General features: G+C 38.1%; 1 protein-coding gene across 1 annotated transcript in view; it reads right to left on the bottom strand.

The window, feature by feature from the left end:
- MYOM2 (myomesin 2) overlaps positions 1-24,311 on the bottom strand; it is a gene marked incomplete at both ends in the record, with an annotated part of 89,830 nt that overhangs the window by 14,014 nt on the left and 51,505 nt on the right. Inside the window, 7 exon segments of the mRNA XM_081345699.1 lie at positions 245-350; positions 2,130-2,168; positions 4,519-4,606; positions 17,863-17,976; positions 19,154-19,221; positions 21,157-21,216; positions 21,323-21,467. Of these exon segments, the coding sequence (XP_081201825.1) occupies positions 245-350; positions 2,130-2,168; positions 4,519-4,606; positions 17,863-17,976; positions 19,154-19,221; positions 21,157-21,216; positions 21,323-21,467 (620 nt within the window).

The following is a 24,311-nucleotide window of genomic DNA, read 5'->3' as shown; positions in this document are numbered from 1 at the left end:
GGGGATTTGCAGCCAATGCTGCCAGCTGTGCTGATGACAGTATGAAAACATATATCGGCTCATTTGTCATGCAAAACCTGTCACTGGGGAATATAATTTATTCCTTTTTAAAAAAGTTGGAAATGACCATCTGAGCTGTAATTTTCCTGCCTGCATCATCAGCATCATTCCCAAAATGAGTTTTCAATAGCTACTGAATACCAGATGACATTCATGCAGGATGCAGAACTTTGTTCTCTCTTACTTGTGATACCAGCTTGATTTCATTTCCTCCATGTAATATTTCAAGAAACACTGCAGCCTTATTCCTTCCGGAGTGCAATGGATCTTCAGAGGAAAAGCTGATTTACCTGCAGTCAGAAAAAAAACGTTGTTCATAAACAGTCTTAAATTATAAGGTCTAACCTCTTAAATAATAACAGCAGTTTCTTAATGCAGTGGGCTTTGTGCTCAAAATTCACAGTTTGAAACCCCAAATACTTCTACTGGAGGTTTTCCACAAAATACACCTCACCTTAAAACTGTACAAGAGACTTTTGTTATATGTAAACATAAATGACATTTATTTCAAAAGTTGTTACTGGCCCTTGTTGATCGATTAAAAAAAAATTCTGCCATCAGAAAACTCTCCAATGTCCTCTCTCCAAATTACAAAGTATTATCTTCATTACCAAAATGTACAAACATTATGAGCCGTGGCGCAGTGGTTAGAATGCAGTACTGCAGGCTACTTCGGTTGACTGCCGGCTGCCAGCAGTTTAGCAGTTCGAGTCTCACCAGCTCAAGGTTGACTCTACCTTCCATCCTTCTGAGGTTGGTAAAATGAGGACCCAGATTGTTGGAGGCAATTATGCTGACTCTGTCAACTACTCAGAGAGGTGCTATAAAGCACTGTGAAGCAATATATAAGTCTAAGTGCTATTACTATTTACTACATAATAATGATAAATGTCAAAAATAGAAAATATTACTATCACCTTCTGCTATTCTTATAAAGTGCCAGTAAATGCCAATTTTCTAATTTTTAGTTTAAGACATGCATTTCTATTTAAGGTGATGTACTAAATTTAAAATGATTTAGTATTGAATTGAATCCTTGACTAAGAACATGGTACTGTCTGATAGATTCTTATTTACAGATATAACAAACTGTATTGTCTTAAGTCTACTTCAATAAATGAAGCAAAACCTAACAGATGGAAAAATATTTTACTTCTGCCAGATAGTAGCACCTTGCTGATTCTGGGTCACCTCAAGCTAAGCACAACTGCACCTCTTTAGTACTTGGATTCTAATCAAATTCTAACCACCCAGGTGATAGGAATATGCTACGTAATATTCTCTATGTTAATGAATGCTCAAAGATTTTATATTTATTTCCTAAAACCTGGAAATACAGAATAACAGAGTTGGAAGGACCTTGGAGGTCTTCTAGTCCAACACGCTGTTCAGGCAGGAAATCCTACCTACACCATTTCAGACAAATGGTTGTCTAATATCTTCTTTAAAACCTCCAGTGATAGAGTACCAGAACTTCTGGAGGCGGGTTGTTCCACTGATTAATTGTTTAACTGTCAGAAAATTTCTCCTTAGTTCTAGGTTGGTTCTCTTCTTACAGAGTAATCTTCAATGATCACCTTTTAACCTTTCAGAAGGCCATCAGAGCTGGCCTTTTACCCAGGCACTGGGACAGTATGAGGATATCTGAAGCTGGTGGTGAGGTATCCCAAGGAGATGATGCTGACTATAGCGGGCTCATCTCCCTTTCAAGGCCATTGAAAGAGCTCGGTCTGAAGACGTTTCTGCAATCATGATGTCATGGAGTGCTGTTACCTTCCCACCAAATTGGTACCTATTTGTCCACTAGTATTTGTATGCTTTCAAACTGCTAGGTTGGCAGGAGCTGTAGCAAGAACGGGAGCTCACCCCGTCACGTGGCACTCGGGTCTCAAACCTAGGCTGCCGGCTTTCCAGCCGACAAGTCCAGCCTCTTAACCACTGAGCCACCGCGCTGCTTGGTTTATGATTTTATAGTTATTCATTTTATTGTTCTGAGCTATCCAGAGTTGTGCTTAAGATGAGCGGCCATATAAATCTAAATAAAACAAATACAAATGACATTTACTCACCACTGATTCTACTCAATCCCTGAATTATATCATCATATACTGAGGAGAAAAGGAGAAACAATATTCAATCAGTATAGAACAGACTGCTATGTGGTATTCATTTGAGAAAACATTCAGATAAACATCAAAAATGCCATAAGAATTATTTCAGAAAACCTTACAGTTTGTATCTCTTCCTTTTGCATTTACCTGTTGTAGTCCTCATAGAGGTAAAGTACACAGATAAGCCTAATGAGACCTGTTTAAACTTTGCCTCTGGTACATTGTGTCTCATTGGTGATTTTGATAAATCTGTTGCCAACCAACAGTGTTGCCATTTTACAGACGGGTATGCATTTAAAGTGGCAGCAAAACAGGAATCCTAAGAGGAGGAGATGGCAGCAGTTGTATCAACTGCCGAAGGAACACAACACTTAGAAGACAACTATCAAGCACAAAAGTAAAACCATCTTCGGAGGCCCATTAAATGGACATGGTCAGAGAACAATACCTATGAGGCAACTGCTGCCTCAGAGAACAAAGGCCTAAACTGACTTTTGCTCATGAGCACAGCTCTCTCAAAAAGTGTACACTTCTGGGAAGTATCTTTTTTTTCTTTTTCTACTCTGAATTAATAAAACTGGCAGTGCAAACTGGACAACAGCTGCAAGTTTTAATTGCTACTCCTAATAATGCTGCTGTTTTCATTAAGTAGGAAGTATTTGCCCAAAAGCAGGACACTTAAGTCTCAAAAAGAATAGAACTGCCATTTGGAAATAGGGAAGAGTTTGGAAATATGTGGAGCTTTCTAAAGGACATTTTTGTACTGCTTGAAATCATTATCTCAAAGATAGGAAGGTTAATGATTGCAAAGGTGTGTTCACACACCTGCTCATTTGCTAACATCCTGGGGACATTTGTTATCATTTTCTCCAATTATCTTTTTTTTTCTTATTTTAAAGAATAACAAATCTCCTCCATCCTCTTTTTCTCCAAAGTTTGCCACTGTGCAAAGAATCATTAGGTAGCAGATGTTACCGTACCCTCGGGAGAATTGAGATGTCAGCAAGAGAAGGGAGAGATTGGCATTTGTGATTGACCTCCCAGCCAACTCATGGATGGGTAAGCTTCTTTGTGGCTGTGAGTCTATCAGGAGCCAGAGTAAAGCACTCTGGGATGACAAATGTCAAATGGCTTATCCTTCCACAGACATTCCTCTTTCCTGAAAAGGTTGCTATGGTGGATATTAGGCTGTAATTGTCCTGTAGAACAAACAGAGGCTGCTGATAAGGTTTCTTTATCAGTTGCTATCAAGTGGAAATCTGTGAAAGCTACGTTTGTATTCTCTTTTTGCATGCATTGTTGCTTCATGTCACATACGCAAACCTCTGGAATTAACCAATCTACTTCCCATGTTCCCATGCCTTATGTTGTCCAATAAACCACTCTATTTCATGAACTATCTGATTCACACAATAATGTGAGACAATGGCTGAGTCTCCTCAATTAATGAATTACAAATAACTTGCTTAATTTTAACTTAATCTAGCTTAATTTATGTGTAGCAGCAGACACTACACAAACGCCACTCTGAAATACTGTAAAATGTTTTCATGAGGTTGTCACAAGTGACAGCAGGAGGTTACAGGCCCCAACATATCTGAAAGATGTCGAGTTTTTCTATAACTTGTATTTTAGATTTAAAGGAAGGCATCAGAAAACAGGCTCTAAATCTTGTGAGGTACCCATAGAAGAACAACCACAACAGATGGAGAACTGTGGTGCCAAGTTAGAGGACAATTATGGAGAACCTGAGATCACCAAATATGTTGTTCTTCTTCATCCCTCCTAAATTGTGGGAATTGCCAAAGGGAATGTGTGTAATTGCAATATTAGGCATGTGGGTGCATGAGTGTTAGCAATTCTGTGTGGTTCTAAGTGGTAGGAGACAATACACAAGCTATGGTTATGGCAATGCTGAACCAGGTTCTACTGGATTTCTGGCTTCTGCTGGGCTTGGTAAATCTCCTTTCTCCATCCCAAGTCAAAAATCCAAAAGTTGCCACTTTCAGTTTTAAAGGAAAGGATCATTCTTCGTGGTTCGAGGGAAGTTTCTAGAGCGCTGTGAGAAATATTTTGTGGGACCTGTCTACACTAGATGCAGCATAGAGGAATATTCATATTGCCTACTTTAAGAAAAGGCAAAATACTACTTTGTTCCTGTGGTCTTCAGTTTTAGGATTTTCCAGCCCAACCAGTATGGCCACTGGAAAGACATTTGTGGCAGTGGCATTCAAAATATCTGGAAAGCAACTGGATGTCCTCTTCCAGTCAACCCTAACTAAATGAAACTCTTTCTCATGTTTCGGGATAATGATGAACCATTCACTTGCTCAAAATGTGGCATTACCTTTCCCTGATAAGTCAAGTTCTGAAATATCCTGGCCTCTGTCGTCTGACAGTGTTGCCTTATATTCACCTTGGTCCTTTTTGGACAGCTAGGAGAAAAATACGGTAACATTATTGTGACATGAAAATTAATAAAAACTATTTATAATCAGGCTACATTCCCTCTATCAGAAAGCAAATTTCTTTTGAATTTTGTCTGAGCAGAAACGACATGAGGAGATTCCCAATGTGGGCCTAGCAAGTTGAGGCAATTATTGTATTCGTACTTTTAACACCTTCCACTTCAAATGAACAAAGCTGCCTATCACACTTTTTAATTCAAAAGGCAATCTTAAGTGAGCATAATCTATATAAATCACAAATGACTCGATAAAGCTCAGGGATTTACTCATTTTGACAGAAAGGCAATCAGGTATTAAATGCTTATACAGAAGCACTTCTGAACATGTCTTCTCAGTTTCTGTTTACATCCATTATTATACATTTTCATCTAAAACAAGAAATTATCTAGCAATTGCCACCTTGTAAATGAACTGGAGAATGCATCCATGTAAGCATAGTTATTTGGAAGCCTTGAAATCAACAATAAATTTCAGTTATAATCCAGTCAAATCTTTTAGCCCCAGTGATTTCAGTTCTGAACTTGAATATAAATTTTATTTTTCCAGAGAAATCAATTGATAATACATGTGGGGGAGGTGGAGCCAGCTGTCAAATGGAATGGTTGTGTTGAGACGCCGCTCCAAATGAGCGTGCTGATCTCACAGCTGTTTCTCTGTTCCTGGTGGGTTTTTTAAAAGCCCCAGATCTCTCGGAGGGAGATTAGAAGCAGAGGCGCCCAACTGAGCAGCTCAGGACAGCGGTTCGAGCTGCAGAAAGCAGGAAAGCCTAGGAGAGAGCCAGGTGAAGGAGACGGCCCATTATGGCGGCCGTGAAGAAATGACAGCTGTCAAAAATAGTGGTGAGCCAGTGGGACAGCAATTCATCTAACCTGGCAGAAGAAACACTCAGTGAACTCTTGTAAGTTTTCCGGATGGTGAAATCTTTCCGGAGAATTTCACAGAAGAGAAGAGAAGAGGAGAGGCCCCAGAGCAAAAGGGGAATTCATCTCCCCTGTCAGATAACGGCGAGAAGGAGACAGGGGAAAAAGAGATCTGACCTTAAAGCAACAGGCTCACAGGCTGTAAGGACTGGAGATCATGGGTGGTTTCTCTTTCTGGCTCTTGCAGTAAAGCCAAGAAGGAGTTTTAAAAAAAACAAAATAAACTTGAAGAGTGACAGCGTGGACTGAGCTGAGAGAGCGGACATCTTGAAGAAAAACTAACGACCAATTAGCATCAAAGGAGGGAAGAGTGATACACATAACTTAAGAAGTGAACTACCGTATTTTCCGGCGTATAAGACGACTGGGCGTATAAGACAACCCCCTACATTTCCTGTTAAATTATAGGGTTTGGGCTATACTCGCCATATAAGACTACCCCTCTTCCAACGCACACCAAATAAAAATTAAAAAACATCAGATTTGATTTTAATATGGTAATTTTAATTCAAATGCTTATGACATGCAGGTGCTTAGTAGGAAAACTGTCACTTATAAACATAAGGCTGTTTGTCATCAAACATGTAAACATAAAACAGTGCAAGTGGATTAAACTATAATAATAATAATAATAATAATAATAATAATAATAAGAAGAAGAAGAAGAAGAAGAAGAAGAAGAAGAAGAAGAAGAAGAAGAAGAAGAAGAAGAAGAAGAAGAAGAACCCAGTTCTTAAAGGAGGCATTAGTGGAGAAATGGTGTTCAAAGCCCTCCATGGCATGGGGCCGGAGTACCTTAGGGAACATCTGCTGCCGGCATCAAGCTCCCTGCGCCCTGTGCGTTCCCACAGAGAGGGCCTCCTCAGGGTGCCACCGATCAGAGAATGTCGATTGGTGGCCCCCAGGGGGAGATCCTTCTCTGTGGGCGCTCCGGAGCTGTGGAATCAGCTACCGGTAGAGCTCCGGATGGCGCCCTTGGAGGGGACCTTGGAGGTCATCTAGTCCAACCCCCTGCTAAGGCAGGAAACCCTATACCATTTCAGACAAATGGCTGTCCAGTCTCTTCTTAAAAACTTCCAGTGTTGGAGCATTCACCACTTCTGGAGGCAGGTTGTTCCACTGGTTAATTGTTCTAACTGTCAGGAAGTTTCTCCTTAGTTCTAGGTTGCTTCTCTCCTTGACTAGTTTCCATCCATTGCTTCTTGTCCTGCTTTCAGGTCCTTTGGAGAATAGCTTGGCTCCCTCTTCTTTGTGGCAGCCCCTTAGATATTGGATCCCTGCTATCATGTCACCCCTCACCCTTCTCTTTATTAAACTACACATACCCAATTCCAGCAACTGTTCCCTATTTTCCTAATTCACTTTTTCACTTTTCCTAATTCACTCTAAAGCTTTCCCTGCGCAGAGCCTTAAGTAACCCCAGCTGCCTGCAATTAGTGCAGGTTCGCATCCCACCAGGCTCAAGGTTGACTCAGCTTTCCATCCTTCCAAGGTAGGTAAAATGAGGACCCAGATTGTTGGGGGCAATAAGCTGACTTTGTAATAATGCTGCTTGGGGGGGGGGTGAAAGCCCTAATAAACAGGCATATACACAGAATGAAGGCTATTGCTAAGCACATTGATTTGTGCTTTAAATTGTAAGCCACCCTGAGTCTTCGGAGAAGGGCAGGATATAAATGGGATTTTTTTAAAAAAAAAAAAAAAAGACCAAATGGGAGATCCGCTCCAGGTTTTCCAGCCAGCCCGCCCAGTTCCTGAGTCAAATGTGTCCTTAGAGCTAAGCCGCTGCTCTGGCTGCTGCCTTCCCCACCTGCCTTTCAAGTTGGGATATACTACAGCTGCTCTTCAACTTTAGAAGGAAAGACGCCCAGACCCCAGCCTGTAAAAAAATCACAGACTGCAGCTTCTTCTCCAATTGGTCCCGCTTTCCCTGCGCAGACTAAATGGGAGATCCGCTCCAGGTTTTCCAGCCAGCCCTGTCCCTAAATTTTCAGCACCCGGTGTATAAGACGATCCCTGACTTTTGAGAAGATTTTCATGGGTTAAAAAGTAGTCTTATACGCCGGAAACTACGGTATTTGTTTCAAAAAGTTTCTAAAACAAAAGGGATAAATGGTAATTGTTTTGAGAATTTAGACCAATAAGAATTAATTGAATATAACCTATTGTATGATTGATTTGGAGGAGACTAATTAGGAACAAAAAGTTGAATGTTTAAGGAGGGAGAGAAAATCTATTTCTCCCCTTGTTGTATATAATAATATTTATAACTGAACTGACTGTGAAATCTGGTTTTTATTGTTAAAGAATTGAATAATATTGGTTATATTATTGTTACATGTTTCTATATAGAAAAGTTAGGACTGTTTGGAATATAGATATTTGAAATTGATTAATAATGATTATTATGTTTTAGTGTAATAGGTGTAATAGGTTGGATATTGTGTTAGCAACAAAATCTAGCATTGTTAAGATATAAGTCACTAGTGATTATAACCTTGGAAGAACAATAAACTCCCCAAGTGTGGTGGACGGAAAGACAAAGATTGTGTATAAGTGGGAGGGTTGGCTGACGTCATTTAGAAAGATGTCAAGCATCCCAAATCTCACTAGAGTTGGGACTGGAAGAAGGCAGATGACCCAAGCTGCATCAGCAGAATTAAGCCCAGCAGGGCAAAGATCTATAGAGGAGATGATGCCGCGGGAGACAGCAAGCTCACTTAAAGAATACAAGCAATATTACAATCCATGCAAGAGGTTATGTTGAGAAATCATGAGGATTTAAAAAGAGAAATAGGTGAAATAAGGAATGATACTGGAGAACTCAAAGAGAGGATGGGAGCAATGGATGGAATATTTGAATGTTTTCAACAGCAAATATTGAAAAATGAACAGAAATTATTAGAAATGGAGGATAGAATGAATAAGGAGGAAAGAAGAGTAGATGAAATGAATGAAAAACTTTTGCAAGCAAATAAAGAGTTAGAAAAAACCATTATACTGCTTGAAACTGAGAAAGCAGACCACTATTTACGTTTCCAAAACGTGAAGGAAGAGAAGGGGGAGGACCTCCCAGAAATGATGATGGACTTGCTAGCAAGGGCCCTAGGGACAGGGAAAGATGAGATGGCAAATGAGATTGATGAAATATATAGAATTCACACAAATTATGCGAGAAGAAATAACTTACCCAAGAAGATACATATCAGATTTGTGAAGAAGTCAATTAGGGATGAGATTTTGCACAGAACAAGGGACGACCCAATAGAATATAGAGGTAAAGAACTAATTGTCCTCAAACAAGTCCCTAGGAGGGTAAGAGATCTGAGAAGGCCCTACCAGCATATTACATCAAAATTAATAAGACAAAAAATTAATTTTAGGTGGCTGATGCCGGAAGAGATTATGGTGACCTGGCAAGAAAAGAGATATAGGTTAGATTCGATTGATAAAGCAGAAGAGTTTTTCCAGCAGCATCTAGGAAATGAAGATGAACTAGAAGAGAGTTAAGAGAAGGGAACAATGCAGAGAGATATAATAGAAAGACATGGGAATCACAAGACAAAGAACAGGAAACAGAGAAGAGAAAAATTGAGAATGCACCATGACAACAATGATGAGTGTAGACACAAAGAAGTTAAGGAAGATAGACCGACAAGGGCAACAAGATCAAAACAGAGGCAGTAATATAGAAATATTAACAGTATTATCATTAAATGTGAATGAACTAAACTCCCCAGCTAAGAGAAATATTATTTTGAATAAGCTCAGTAAGAAAAATTTAGATATAACAATTCTACAAGAAACACATATAAAGACTCAAGATCAGGATTTATTAAACTACCCTAAGTTAGAAATTACATTTGTATCACTTTCACAGCAGAAGAAAGGAGGTTGTTCTGTACCAGCCTGCTACCGGCCCTGCAGAAAAGGCAGGGACAACCCCTTTACAAACGGCAAGAGGCTGGAATAAAGCCTGCCAAGTTTATTAACATAAAACAGACACCAACCATGAAACAGGAGCTTTAAGAAACAGGAACTATCCAAGCGGTTGCCTTCAGCAAACCAGCCCTCCCACACATTCCCCTTATATAGAGTTTAGGGCGTGGCTTCTCTCTGCCTCCTTCCGAGGAGCCCCATTGCCTTCCTCTGTTTACTCCTAATTGACTGCCTCCTGCGTCGGGTGTCCTTGAACAGGGCCAGCTGTGGGTCATCTTCATCCACGCTGTCAGGCTCACACAGCTGGGTCTCCGTGGTGACCAAGTGGGAGGGGCCTGGCTGAGGGCTCTCATCAGCAAGATCTTCAACCCCCTCAGCAAGGTCTTCAACACCCCCCTCCTCCTCTGAGTCGTCCGACCCAACTGCTGAACCCACAGGCTGACCCTGAATCACAACAGAGGTATTGTGATATACGTTAAAGAAAGAATCCCAGCAAGACAAATTTATCGAGATGAGGAAGGTAGAATATTGATTATTGAAATTTCCTTGAACAAAAAAAGGTCGCCCTGGTAGGAATTTATGGCCCCAATGAAAAACAAAGACAATTTTATAAGAAATTGCGCAAGGTTATTGCTGATATGGATTATGAGAATATTTGTATAATTGGTGATTTTAATGCAATTACAGACAGAGAATTAGATTATAAGAGTGAGGAAGTTAGGAAACGAACCAGGAGAATATTACCCGGTACTTTTTTTTAAATGGTGGAGGAATTAAATATTCAAGATATATTTATATTTATTTGATTTATATACCGCCCTTCTCCCGAAGGACTCAGGGCAGATATTGAAGATATTTTTTTTTATTAAAAAGTTTTATCATACATTTTATCTTTAACAAACCCCCCTACCCCTCCCCTATCCCTCCCTCCTTACCCCTCCCCCCCTCCCCCCCCGACTTCCCAGAGCTAAGTACAAGGTATAAAAAACAAAAAAAAGAATCATAAACAACCACATGCTAACAACCGTAAACTCTAAAATCTATCACTCTCTAGCTCATATAGAATAACTACAAACACTATTAATATAAAATCTTCATTTCAAAAAAAGGATTTAGGCAATCTAGCATGACTTGGGACGCACTTAAAAGCTCCAGCCTTGTCCATCTGTACATCCAAAACACCATTCCAATCCCCCATAAAAATAACAGATTTATAATCCAACTGGGTAAGCTTTGTATAAAGTAAACTAAAAAAGTCAGCTTGTTGTTAATTAGGAGCATATAATCCAACTAAAAGCGTCTTTTTGCCTTCTAGCAGCAGCTCTATCATAACGTATCTTCCATGCTTATCTGCTTCAATTAAGTCTGCTGTTAAAGCACTTTTAACATAAACAACCACTCCATTTTTCTTATTCATTGCAGAAGCAACAGATCGCGTACCCAACCTTGAGTTCAGTAAATACTTTTGATCCACAACCCTAATATACGTTTCTTACAAACATATAACATCTATCTTGAATTGTTTTAAATATTGAAAAACTTTCTGCCTCTTCTGTGGTGAATTTAGTCCATTAACGTTCCAAGTTAAAAATTTAGTTGTCATGCATATCATCCCAAAGCTCTTAAAGCGCTGCTCTGATAGGACTATCTTTTTTAGGCCGTGCTCCTCCCACTGCTTGGCTATAAGTACGTTGTGAAAGTTCCATAGACTTCTGCTGATCTTGTTCTTTTATTTTTTATTTTTTAATCATTTTAAAGCAGCACGCATCACCCTCTGCTCTCTAAGATCATCCAAAGAAGTTGTAGCTTGATCTCCTCCAGCACCGTTCTCCTCTGTCTGTCCATCTTCAGCCTCTTGATGTTCTCCTTCTCCAGATCTCTTTGCAGCTTCCAAAAGTAATAATGGGGTTGCTTTTAAAACGTTATTGTAAAAATCACGCGCCTGCATCACAGTAACCAAACGGTACCTTTTACCTTCGTGCATCACCATCAACCCAACTGGGATCTCCCATCTGAACCTTATATCTCGTTGTTTGAGCTCTTGCACAAGAAATGTAAAATCCTTCCTTCTCCTTAAAATCTTTGGAGGAATTTCTTTTAGAACCAAAACTTCTTGATCAGCAATCACAACTTTAGAATCATAGGCAGCTTGTATAACTTCATCTCTAATTTCCCTCTTTACAAAATAAACCACCACATCTCTAGGCAGCTTTCTCTGTCTAGCAATCCATGAATTCACACGAAACACTTTATCCATGCCTCCCTTTATTTCAGATGCTGGCTGGTTCAATACCACTTCCAGAGCCTCAGAAATCAGCTGCTTTAGATCTTCCTTAATATTCTCTTTTAAGCCTCTGATTCTAACAGCAAACTGCATCTGATAATATTGAGCAAGACTCAATTCTCTGTCCATTTTGTCTCTTAAATCTTCATTCTCCAATACTTTTGCTTCTGATATGGCATTCTTTTGAGTCAAATCTTCCACTTTTTCATCCAGGTCTTCCACACATTCAGCCACTTTATACACTGAAGACAAAATGTCTGCCTTCATCACACTGAACTTCTGTTCCATCCTCTCTTCCATTCTCTCCTCCAATTTCTCCAATTTCTCCTCCATCCGTGCAAATTTATCACCCATTGATTCCAGAATTACCTGGGCATGTTTTTCAAGAGCATCTTGTAGATCCTTCGGTGTCAATACATCAGGAGGATGCAACGCCTGCAATGATGATTGTTGCGTCGGAGAAGTTCCAGCACTCCGAAGAGTTTTTGAGGGAGGTTTAGCCGCCATCTTTTACTTTCAATTGTGACGCACTTTCACTTTAAGTTTAAAAAGTCCATCAAGCTCGAGAGTAAAATAAAATAATCCTCTTCACCTTTTCCTCTTGTACCGCTCTGCCTGCTCTTTTTATTCCATAGTCCTTCCTTCAGGCAGGGGTGGTCGCAAACGCCTGGCTCTGCTCCAAGAAATCCGGAGCAGAGACGCTGACCAGCTGGGAGCGACCCAGGCTACGGGGGAGTTCGATCCTTCAGCCGCCCAAGCTACAAGCTCAGGCGGCCCCGGAGAACTCAACCCCTACCTGGGGCCTCACCCCCTCCTCTTCTCTCGAGGAGGGGGCTTCAAATTCACCCGAACAGCTGATCGACGCTGTTTTGGGTGAAAATTACTCAGCTGAGCCGTGGGCAGCCCGGGAAGGCTGTCTCCGGCGCTGCGCAGCCACCGGAACCGGATATTGAAGATATTGAATGAAAAGCAATTTACATACAATTCAGGGCGGCATCAATTGTGGTCTAGAATTGATATGGTCTGGACAATGAAAGAACTAAATTCAGATATTGATGATACTTGGGCAGATCATAATCCCATTGTAATTAAATGGAAAGAACAGAAGACAACAACAAGGAGGTGGACTCTTAAAAAGGCAATCCTAAACCAAACAGAATTTAAACATAAGATGGAGGAACAAATGCGGACATTCTTCCAGATAAATAAGAAAGAGGAGACTAGCACTCAAAATTTATGGGATACGGCCAAAGCAGTTATGAGAGGAACTGCAATTGCGTATATGGCCAATGAATATAAAAAGAAAAGGCAATATCGAAAAAGTTTAGAGGATGAACATAAACAATTAGAATTAGAACTACAAAAAAACCCACAATGTAGAAATTTAAAACAACAGTTGGATTTAAATAAGCATAAATTGAATATTATAGAAAAGGGAGAATTGGCACAAAAAATAAAAAGCACTAGACAAAATTTTTTGAGCAGGCAAATAAACCTGGGAGATGGCTGGCCTATAGGTTGAAAAAACAAAAAGATAATAGATGGATTAGTAAATTACGTAATCAAGCAGGGGAGATAGTACATCAAAATGATGGGAAAAAATCGGTGACGTATGAATTCTATAAAAATCTTTATAAAGAGGAGGAAATGATCACTGAGGAAAGAATATCACAATATCTTATGAAAGCAGACCTACCGAAGGTTTCAGAAGAATTTCAAAATATATTAAATAAAGATATAACAGTTCAGGAAATTATGGAAGCTATTAAAAAATGAAAAAGTAATAAAACACCTGGCCCTGATGGACTACCGTCCGAAATATATAAAAACTTCCAAGAACCTATGGTCCCAACACTATTGGATTTATTTAATGAGGTACTAAACACACCAAAAATTCCAAACTCATGGAAAGAAGCAATCACCTCACTAATCCCTAAAGAAAACTCTGATTTGACCTGTATGAAAAATTATAGACCCATTTCTTTACTGAACATGGATTATAAGATTTTCATGAATATAATAGCAGAAAGATTTTAAAAATATTTAGCGGAATTTATTCATACTGACCAAAACGGCTTCTTGCCTAAAGGACAAATTAGACATAACATCAGGATCATACTAGACATCTTAGAATACTATGAATTTCATAGCGAAAAACAAGTGGCATTAATTTTTGTCGATGCTCAGAAAGCCTTTGATAATGTCAAATGGAATTTTATGTTGACTGAACTCAAACAGATGGAATTCGGAGAAAAATTTATAAATATGTTTAAAGCAATCTATTCCAAGCAAGAGGCAAAAGTAATCATAAACGGAGAATTAACAAATAGCATTCAAATACAAAAAGGTACGAGACAAGGCTGTCCACTATCTCCTTTATTATTCATTCTTTCTTTAGAAGTACTTACAAGAATAATCCGAAAAGATAAGATAATTAAAGGATTAGAAATCAGAAAAGAGACATTTAAATTACAGGTTTATGCGGATGATTTAGTTTTCCTTTAGAATCTGGAACAAGATTAATACAGGTGCTGGAAAATTATGGAGATGTTGCGGATTAAAAATTAACAAAATTAACAAAGAAAAAACTAAAATGCTCGTTAAAAATATGCCCAACTTACAACTTACAAGAGACTGAGTTAGTAGAAAAAAATTGACATCCAGACATCTAAAAGAGTAAAGTATTTGGGGATCCAACTATCAGCAAGATGTACTACACTTAAAAGAGAAAATTATGATAAATTAATGGACCAAATTATAGTAGACCTAGATAGATGGAAAAACCTGCAGCTCTCTTTTATGGGAAGAATAGCAACGATCAAGATGAATATACTGCCCAAATTACTCTTTTTATTCCAATGTGTACCAATTAAATTAGGTAAGGATTTTTTTGAAAATTTAAATAGAGTTACATCTAAATTTATCTGGCAAGGTAAAAAACCAAGAATCAAGTTAAAATTATTACAGGATGCAAAGGAAAGAGGAGGGCTCGGCCTCCCAGATTGGGAAAAATATAATCAAACAGCAATAGCGGTATGGATAAAGGATTGGATACATTTAAGGAATAGAAGACTACTAGCCTTAGAAGGTCATGACATGCAAATTGGGTGGCATGCTATAATGTGGGATGGAAAATATAAGGCTCATCAGTATTTTCAGAATCATATTAGACGGGCATTATTAGATGTGTGGATAAAAATTAAAAAAAATAATTATATAGAAATTCCCAATTGGCTATCTATATTAGAGATTTTTATGCACCCCAAATTTATAAATCTAGGAAGTGTAATTACATATAAAGACCTTTTAGATGAAAATGGAGACCTGAAAACAAGGAAAAAGATTATCAGAAGATGGTGTAGAGTTGGAATGGTGGGCATACTTACAAATAACAGTCACGATACAGAAAAGATAAAAAAGAACCAGGGATAAAATTAGAGCATACACAATTAGATAAAATTCTTCTAGGAACAGAAGATCGATTGATAAAAAAGATATACCAATATTTATTAGAACAGGATTTATTAGAAGAACAGGTAAAAGAAACAATGTTAACCTGGAGTAAAAATTTTGGTTATAATATTGACTTAGATAATTGGCAACTACTATGGGATAGAAATAGGGGGTTAACACTAGCCACCTCCTATAAAGAGAATTTGTACAAGATGTTTTATGGATGGCATCTTCCCCCTACAAGGTTAGCAAAAATAGATAAAAAAGTCTCACCAATGTGCTGGAAATGCAGAAGGCTTCCAGGGACTTATTATCATATGTGGTGGGAATGTTCAGAAGGGAAAAATTTTTAGCAGCGGATTAAAAAATGGTTGGAAGAAATATTACAACAAAAAAAATGATTTAAAACCAGAATTTTTTTATTAGGGATTATTAACGATAATCTCAGTAAAGCATCTCTCTACTTATTAGTACATATCTTAACCGCAGCAAGACTGGCATATGCCCAAAAATGGAAAAGAGAGGAAACACCCATTGAAGAAGAAATAATAGATAAAATTTTATCCTGCGCTGAAATGGACAGGTTAACCCTAGAGATCAAAAATAAGAACGAAACGGAGTATTATGAAATTTGGCAAAATTTGTACAATTGGTTAGAGTTAAGGAGGATCGCTGAGATGAACATTGTTTGATTGGTTGATAATGTAAGGATTTTTTATTAGCATCTATATTTACATATAACTGAAAGATATGTAAATATAACGCTGAGGACTGAATGACAGTTTACTAAAAAAAAAACGACCAGATCTTATATGTACATTTTTTTATACACTGTCCTGTTATAGATTGTATTTTAGGTTTTTGTTATTTCTTTCTGTAACATAAGATAATACTAATAATAGTGTTGTAGTTAGGGAAGTTGAATCATGTCCACTTTTGTTTTTAAATGTATATTTAATAAATTTTTTTAAAAAAAGATAATACATGTGAGTTTGGTTAGATTATATCTGTAATTAGGACTGATCTAAGAATGCATGAACAGCAAGTTTCTATCTTTTTCCTTCCTTCCTTCCTTCCTTCCTTCCTTCCTTCCTTCCTTCCTTCCTTCCTTCCTTCCCAAAGTCAAATGTTTCAAATGAGGCCATTAAAGCAGTGTTATGCAGGAGTTACAACATTTTGTAATCAAAAGAAACTGTACATATTGAACAAAAATAGAAGTTTAAAAGTTTGGGAATATCTGGGGATCTGTTAAATAGGGTAAAGATCTTATTTTGCTCCATTAGCTACACCTTTTTGATAATGAGGAAGCTAAAAGTCAATAAAAGTATAGTTGTAAAAATTGGCTAAGGTTAAAAGGAAATCATAAAGCAAATAGAACTGCTTTTGTACCACTGAAGAAAGAGTATCCTGAAAATAAAGCTAAAGAACAAGTAAGCCTGAAGACTGATATCCAGAGAGTTGAAAGAGGTGTCACAGAGCTCTTTTGCCTCTTTTAAATAGGCTCTCAGAATGTTTGTTGTTTCAAAAAGGCAGGCAAACATTTTGACACAATTAAAACATGGTTCTCCAAGTCTGGTTGGCTTTTATAGTCAAGTACGATGAGCACCGGCCCCTAGAGTTGGAAACGACTAGCACGCATGTGCGGGGGAACCTTTACCTTTACCTTTTACATCATTGTTATTAAAACTTTGGTAAATCCAACCATTCTCTGTCGGTATTGAGGGCAACATCTTTATCCACAGTTAGAACAGGAGGGCTGTCCATCTTTTTACATATCTGCCTTCATAAAATTTTAACATCATAACACTGGAGGAGACCTTGGAAGTCTTTTAGTCTAACCTCCTGCCCTTATGCCATCCAGGACAAATAGTTGGCCAATTTTGTCTTGAAACTTTCAGTGAAGCTGTTCCATTTATTTGTCACTTTCAGGATATTCTTCCTTAATTTCAGGTTGGATCTCTTTCTGATGAGCTTCCACCCATGACTTCTTCTCCTGCCCTCAGGTGCTATGGAGAATAAATCAATCCCCTCTTCCCTGTGACAATCCTTCAAGTATTGGAAGACTGCTAACAGGTCTCCTCTGAACCTTCTCTTGATTGGGCTAAACATATCAAGTGTCCTTAGCAATTTAGCTTCCAGATGCCTTGTTATCTTTGTAACTATTCTCTGCACACTTTCTAGGGCCTCCATGTCATTTTTGTAACGTGGTGACCAAAACTGGATGCAGTATTTTAAGTGTGGCCTCACCAGTGCAGTATAGAGTGGCACTATCAGTTTCCAAAATCTTGATGCTATTCTCTGTTGATGCAGTCCAGGATTGTGTTAGCTTTTTTGGCAGCTGCAGCACACTGCTGGCTCATCCTTAAAGCCTTCATTATGATGGCTTAACTTCCTTAAGTTTTAAGTTATTAACACAATGTTTTTATTAATAACTAAAAAGTTATTGTCTATCCTGGCTGACATTTGTTTAAAAATATAACCTGCACATGCAGTGGCCTGGGAAGAGGAAGCACTGAATATTATCAAGAATGAAACTTTTACTTTTACACTTCCAGACTATCCAGGCAATACAACTCTATGCTGCTGAGCTACCCAGAGGCACAGTTTAAGGTCCATTGTATTCATACCTTTGGAATAGTCAGGCAGCAAATGCCTTTTTGCAAGTCGGGTGGCTCTTTGACATCCATCCCAGCTCCATCTCGGTACCACTTCATAAAAGTCTCCTTCTTGGTATTTGCCACCTGAATAAGGACAACAGTAAACACAATGAAAAATCCCATCCCAAGAGCCAGATGGTTCTCTGTGGCTTGTGTCCTTGATCAGTCAAAAGAAATCCTACATTCCCCCCCCCCCCAATTTTGATTTCAGGTGGAAGGGAAGGGACATCTGTGTAGCAGTGAATAAAGTCACTATTTTATTTTAAAAACTGAATTCTTGCTTAGTTGTATAGATGTATGTGGAATTGCTCTTCTCAAAAAACAACAGCAAACTTCAGAAATTATGCAGCAAGGTTGTGAGGTACACTCTATGCAATCTTTATTTTAAAAATACAATATTCCTGCATCTCTGGGTAAATGATCCTGCAGCTAACAGACTTAAAAAAAAGAAAGTTTGAATCAGCGAGTTACTGTTTCTCCCCAACTACAGTACTGTTTTGTGGCTTGTGGTAGTACCACATGGTCTTTCAAGGATCATCTGTTTGTCTCATAATTACAGTTTACTCCACTGATATGTGCACTTGATCGTGTTATGAAGGCTGTGGATATTGCTCTGTATTCATTAACATAGCTCTGTGATCAGCAATTTTTTTTAAAATATAGATATAACCATGGGTCTGAGGCTAACTATTGCCCATCAGAAGGTGGGAAACAGACAGAAAGTGAAACACCCCAAATTCTGATAATTAAAGGAGGACTGAGGAAAATCTGAACCTTCTAAACTTTAAAATAAGTACAGGAGTCAAGAATCTCAGTTAATCAGATAAGGTCCCTTTCAAAAGGTATGAAGTATTTTAGTGTGTATATACTATATGTATGTGTTTGTATGTATGTGCACATGGGTATATGCACACTTTTAAGAGATATTTAGCATTAAATATAGACAGAATTAATACTTTGGTACTGCAATCCAGAAATATATTTTTTTTGCATTATTCTATTGTACTTAATGGGACTTGTTCGGAGATAACAAGCACATGATTATACTGCAAATATGCTTAAGCCTGATTGGCATAATCATGAGTTCATTTGTTTTAGCTTATTTGTTTTGTTGTTTCTGCAAAACAGCTCCAAATTACAAAATATTTCATAAATAAAGAGCATACCTTTGTTTTAAATTCATACTCTCGTTGCAAGAAATGACATATGTGGCCCTTCGGGAAGTAATTTTGTTAAAATACATCCAAAAATAATTGTTCACCTTACACAGCAGCAGGACTTCACATTCATCAGAAACCTCCCAGTGCAAATACTCCTCAAAATGAGGACCTAGGAGGGAAAAAAATGTAGATATACCATATTCAAATCTTCAGAGAATTCATAAATATGACAGGAAAAATAAATCTGGAAAGAGATTGTTCATTAAGTGAATACACCTGGTTTGTCCATTTAAGAAAGCTACTTATTAAGTGAATGGAATCCTTGGATTTGTGAGCAGAGAAAGTTTGTAGGACTGTTCCAGTTCTTCAGCAAAGATAAATAAGTGTTTTAGAAATGTTAACTTTCTATAAAGACTTAGTAAGAACGTAGCTGGGTTCATTATTCCAATATTAAAAGGAAGATGTTAAAATTGCAACCCCATAACCAAAGTGGTTTTTCAGCAACTGGATCTGTTGAGGAGGAAGTCATCGTATGTTGAATACTGATTTATCAACTTTAGAAGCTCCTACAGTGATGAAAGCACCACTGTTCAGGATGAAAAAAAGAGAGCAAAACATACTCTACACTCACCCAAGTTAGCCCTGAATTATGAACTGAGGCAATGTTAATTCTCCTTTATAACTCAGAAAGTCCAACATCCCAAAAATCTGAATTTATTGTATTGTTTTTCTCTGGATTTGGGATGCATACATTATTGCAGTTGTGTGTATCAAAATGCTGCATGCCAGAAACCTTGGGTACTTTCCAGAGATTCTGTTAGAAACAGAACTATTGGAACAACACTTCAGAGAGCTCCTGATGTCTAGGGTGGCACAGGAGATCAGGCACAGGTCACAAGGGAAATAAAAGAGGTTCCCTATTATTGACATATAAGAACTGAAAAAAATGTGTAGATGAATAGGCTTTGGAATGGGAATGGGAATAAAATAAAGCAGATGAGCAAAATCTGAGGTTCCAGGTTCACATGGAATCCCAGAAGTTCCCAGCTATCTTTAAACATTGGACTGATAATAGCTTGTAGTGTCTTGGGTGAAAAGGCATGATAATTAGTGAACACAGATTAGAGAATATTATATACATAAATTATAAAGATTAAAGAAACCAGAAAAAGTTCTATTTTGGTTCCATCCAGCAGTTTCTCCATATTAGTCAAAGGCCAAAGACAATCCTCATTCTGGGGGAAAATGCACAGTGTTTGATTAAATTGTGGTAATTTAACATTTATCTTCACAAAAGTATCCATGAATAAAGTACTGGCTTTTTAAATACAAAACTCTAAGCAAAATGGAAGGAAGGAAGGAAGGAAGGAAGGAAGGAAGGGAGGGAGGGAGGGAGGGAGGGAGGGAAGAAAGAAATTTCTAAAATATAGGGGAAACTAAATGCATGTGAGACAAGAAAACAAAAAGACAGAGTGCCAAATATTTTTGCTGCACTGAAAAAATATTGACTTGGAATTATATTTTATATATTCTGCATGAAGCTCCTATATTACTTTTATTTTTGTGTTCCAAAAAAGAGTTTGAGAGCAAATCATAATCCAATGTTATTATCACTAAACTGCTTGCCTTATGTTAACAATGGCAAATGAATAGGGTGAAGCAGGAGGAAACTGAATTTATTTGCTACAGTATGGAGATATATTAGAAATTATTCAGAAAGAATATAAAATTGACAAAAGTATGTAATAACCAAATTAAATTCAGCATAGGACCCAGATTGTTGGGGGCAATTAAGCTGACTTTGTAATAATGCCGCTTGGGGTGTGTGTGAAAGCCCTAACAAGCAGGCATATACATAGAATGAAGGCTACTGCTAAGCTTGTAAGCCGCCCTGAGTCTTCGGAGAAGGGCGGGATATAAATGGAATTAAAATAAAATAAAAATAAATAAAAAAAATATTGCTTTCTTTTGTATTTTCAATTGTGTTATGTAGACCTCGCTAATCCCAGTGTGAATTAAGGATGTGTGTTGTTTTTATAGAATGTTCCTGCCATGAAAGAAACAAAAAAAAAGGAATACTATTCTCCAGTTGATCCCATTTTACCTTGTTTCCTCAGGAATTCCTTTCTCTGCAATTGGGCCTCAGCCAAAACAGCCTTAAAAGCTGAAAAAGAACACAAGAGGAGGAATAAACGGATGAATCAGATATTCCAAAAGATTTTTTTAAACTTATCATATACAATCCAGGTCAAAAAATTTAGGCCACTTACCATCACCAATGAGAACCAAAGAGGATTGACCCTTGGCTTTCCCATCTTGAAGTTGAACTGTGTAGGTACCTTCATTTTCAAGAGTAAAGTGGTCCATAACCATCTCAATAGTGCCAGTTGCATGGTCACACTTAATCTTATGTGTCTGGAAAATAGATAGGTCAAAGATGATCTGAGGCATAGGATAGCTGCAGCTGAGAATTGCCACAGAATGAAATATGCTGGCACAATGATTGAAATCTTGGAGACGAAATTAACTCAGTGGGAATTATAACTACAGTACCTTAATCTCTCTTAAGGAGTAGACAGAGTTTAACAACTGGGTCTTTTATATTTATTTTTTATTCATCAAACAAAAATTACAAATTTGAATAAGCAAAATAAGAAAATTAAAATGTGACAGGGATGATAGGCAAATTAGTGCACTTAGGCACACACCCTTTAAGGACCTTTTAAATATGAAGAGAGGTCCCAAGGAAGTTAAAAATGGTTGCATCCTATGGATCACATCTATGGATCTGTCCGTACTATCTGCCACTTCTATAACAGCAGGGACTCACTCTGTCTCAAAAAAAAAAAGATTTACTTATCAGGTATTCCCCTTCACTATCTTTACACATTCCTTGTTTAGATGGTATGAGAACGAAGACCTGCTTCAAATGGCTACTGCAATTCTACAGTGCCCCAGGCTCCATTTTAGATACTTGCACAGCAGGGAACTGATGCATGCATATGCTGTGCAGCCTTTGTTTAATCTTATGTATGTGAAAAACAATCATAGCTATCTTGGTCCACAGGGAAAGAAATCCATGACAAAGGCACATAAAATTGTTCCCCGGAAGGGCGTTAAAAAAAAAATCTGGCAGGAATTCTGCTGGGAACAAAGGACAATTTCTTTCCTCTAATGAATCTGTGATAGGATAAATACTACCCAAATCAAAACTGAATATTCAGATGAGGATGTAGGACGGAAGCACTCTTAGTGCTTGGACCAACTCTGCTTTTAATAATAGAATAAAAGCAGAGAATCCTACCAAACTCCCAGAAAAGATATTCTGTCCCTAAATTGATATAGAAAAGAGAAATATTAACCAAGAACGTTCACTCGGAAGGGACACCAAGTCAAAATGGTGGATGCAACCCGATAATCAAAGGTGTACCTCCTATTTAACAGACACTGAAAACTTCTTCTAAGATAGAAAATGGGTGGGGCTACATTGCTGAGTCACACCCACAGTTATGGAAATATTGACCACCCTCTAGGGCAGGGGCCTCCAAACCTGGCAACTTTAAGACTGGCTGAGGAATTCTGGGAGTTGAAGTCCACAAGTCTTTAAGTTGCCAAGTTTGGAGGCTCTATGGGAGCCTCTAACCTTAACTGTACCCTTTCTACACTGGATGTGGAAAGTTTTGGCCACTAGTTATGGTTGAGTTATAATTCCCAATAGGACTTGCTGGATCAGCTACTGAAATAGAATGCCGGGAGGTGTAGTTCAACAAGCTATTGGTTCTCAGTCTTAGCCAAAAAGAAACATACAATTTGTTGTTCATGTGATGTTTGCATATAATACCTTTCCTATTTTATAGCCACAGTTCCTGAGATAAAAACTACCAGCTAGAGATATTAATAAAATTCATCTTCTTTTAATGATACATTTTTATTTTAAATATATATTTCAGAGATAAAATAATATATAGGTAAAGGTAAAGGTTCCCCTGCACATGCGTGCTCGTTGTTTCCAACTCTAGGGACCAGTGCTCATCTCCGTTTCAAAGCTGAAGAGCCAGCGCTTGTCCGAGGACATCTCCATGGTCATGTGGCTGGCATGACTAGACACCAAAGGTGCACGGAGCGCTGTTCCCTTCCCACCATAGTGGTCCCTATTTTTCTACTTGCATTTTTACGTGCTTTCGAACTGCTAGGTTGGCAGAAGCTGGGACGAGTAACAGGCGCTCACTCTGTTACGCAGCACTGGGGATTCGACCCACCAAACTGCCGACCTTCTGATCAACAAGCTCAGCGTCCTAACCCACTGAGCCACCGCATCCCTCAAAATAATATATAGTACTTTGAAAATAAAAACAGTGGCCCTGATGCTAAAGCTTTTGTAGCATTGCCAAAAATATAGAAGTTAAAAAAGAAAGGGAAAATTAAGAGTTTATTCGCTCTGGGAATGCAAACAACAAAAATCAGCTACTGTCAGTCAGGATTTTAGGACTCCACTAAGAGTATGAACAGTGAGCAAGTTACAATTTTCTAATGCAGAATGTTTCTTGTTTAGACCTGTCTCTATATAATAGAACAGTGAAATGAAATGAAAGAATATTTTATAAGACCTAAAAAGCTTTTCATGTAACACTAGCATTATAAAACCTCTTCAGTGAAGAAAAAGGGGAAAATGTATGTGCATTTTTAAATATACTGATGCTACTAAACCCATTTCTATTTGTACATTTAATTCCAGGCATTCACTGAGATGGACTCATCTAGGAAGCTGACTGAGCTGACCTTGGCTGAAAGAAAGAAGCTAAGCAAGATGAGATGGAGACAGCTGTAAACTAGAATGTTAATTTTGGGGAAAATGCCACAAAAGAAGGCAGTGGCGAGCCATGTTTATATTGTGAACAGAAAAACTATTTGACTATGCCTCTGAAGTCATCGGGAGTGGAGACCTTACTTGGGTTGAGAGGAGGGCTCAGTTTCAAAAAAAATTGGAATCTGCATTGTACTCTAAAACATTGAAAGAGAAGGAATGAAAGGGAAATGACCTCCTAGTTGGTCCTATGAAACTTAGAGGGAAGCAGAACACCTTGCTCTTTGTAGTAAAAGGAGCAAGAACTACTTCTCGTATAATGTAATGAAGAACCGGAGGGTGCAAATGAGGACGCCAGAAGCAAGACTGTCCTCTCTTTGTTAAAACAGTGGTTCATGCTTTAAAAATACTGCTTTGCAAAAAGTTATCCATACCCCTCAAGGGCAATAAAGGAA

Source organism: Vipera berus (genome assembly GCF_964194415.1).
Source record: "Vipera berus genome assembly, chromosome: 1".
Lineage (NCBI taxonomy): Eukaryota > Metazoa > Chordata > Lepidosauria > Squamata > Viperidae > Vipera > Vipera berus.
Note: the sequence above shows the minus strand (reverse complement) of the source record. Positions and strands in the feature narration are given on the sequence as shown.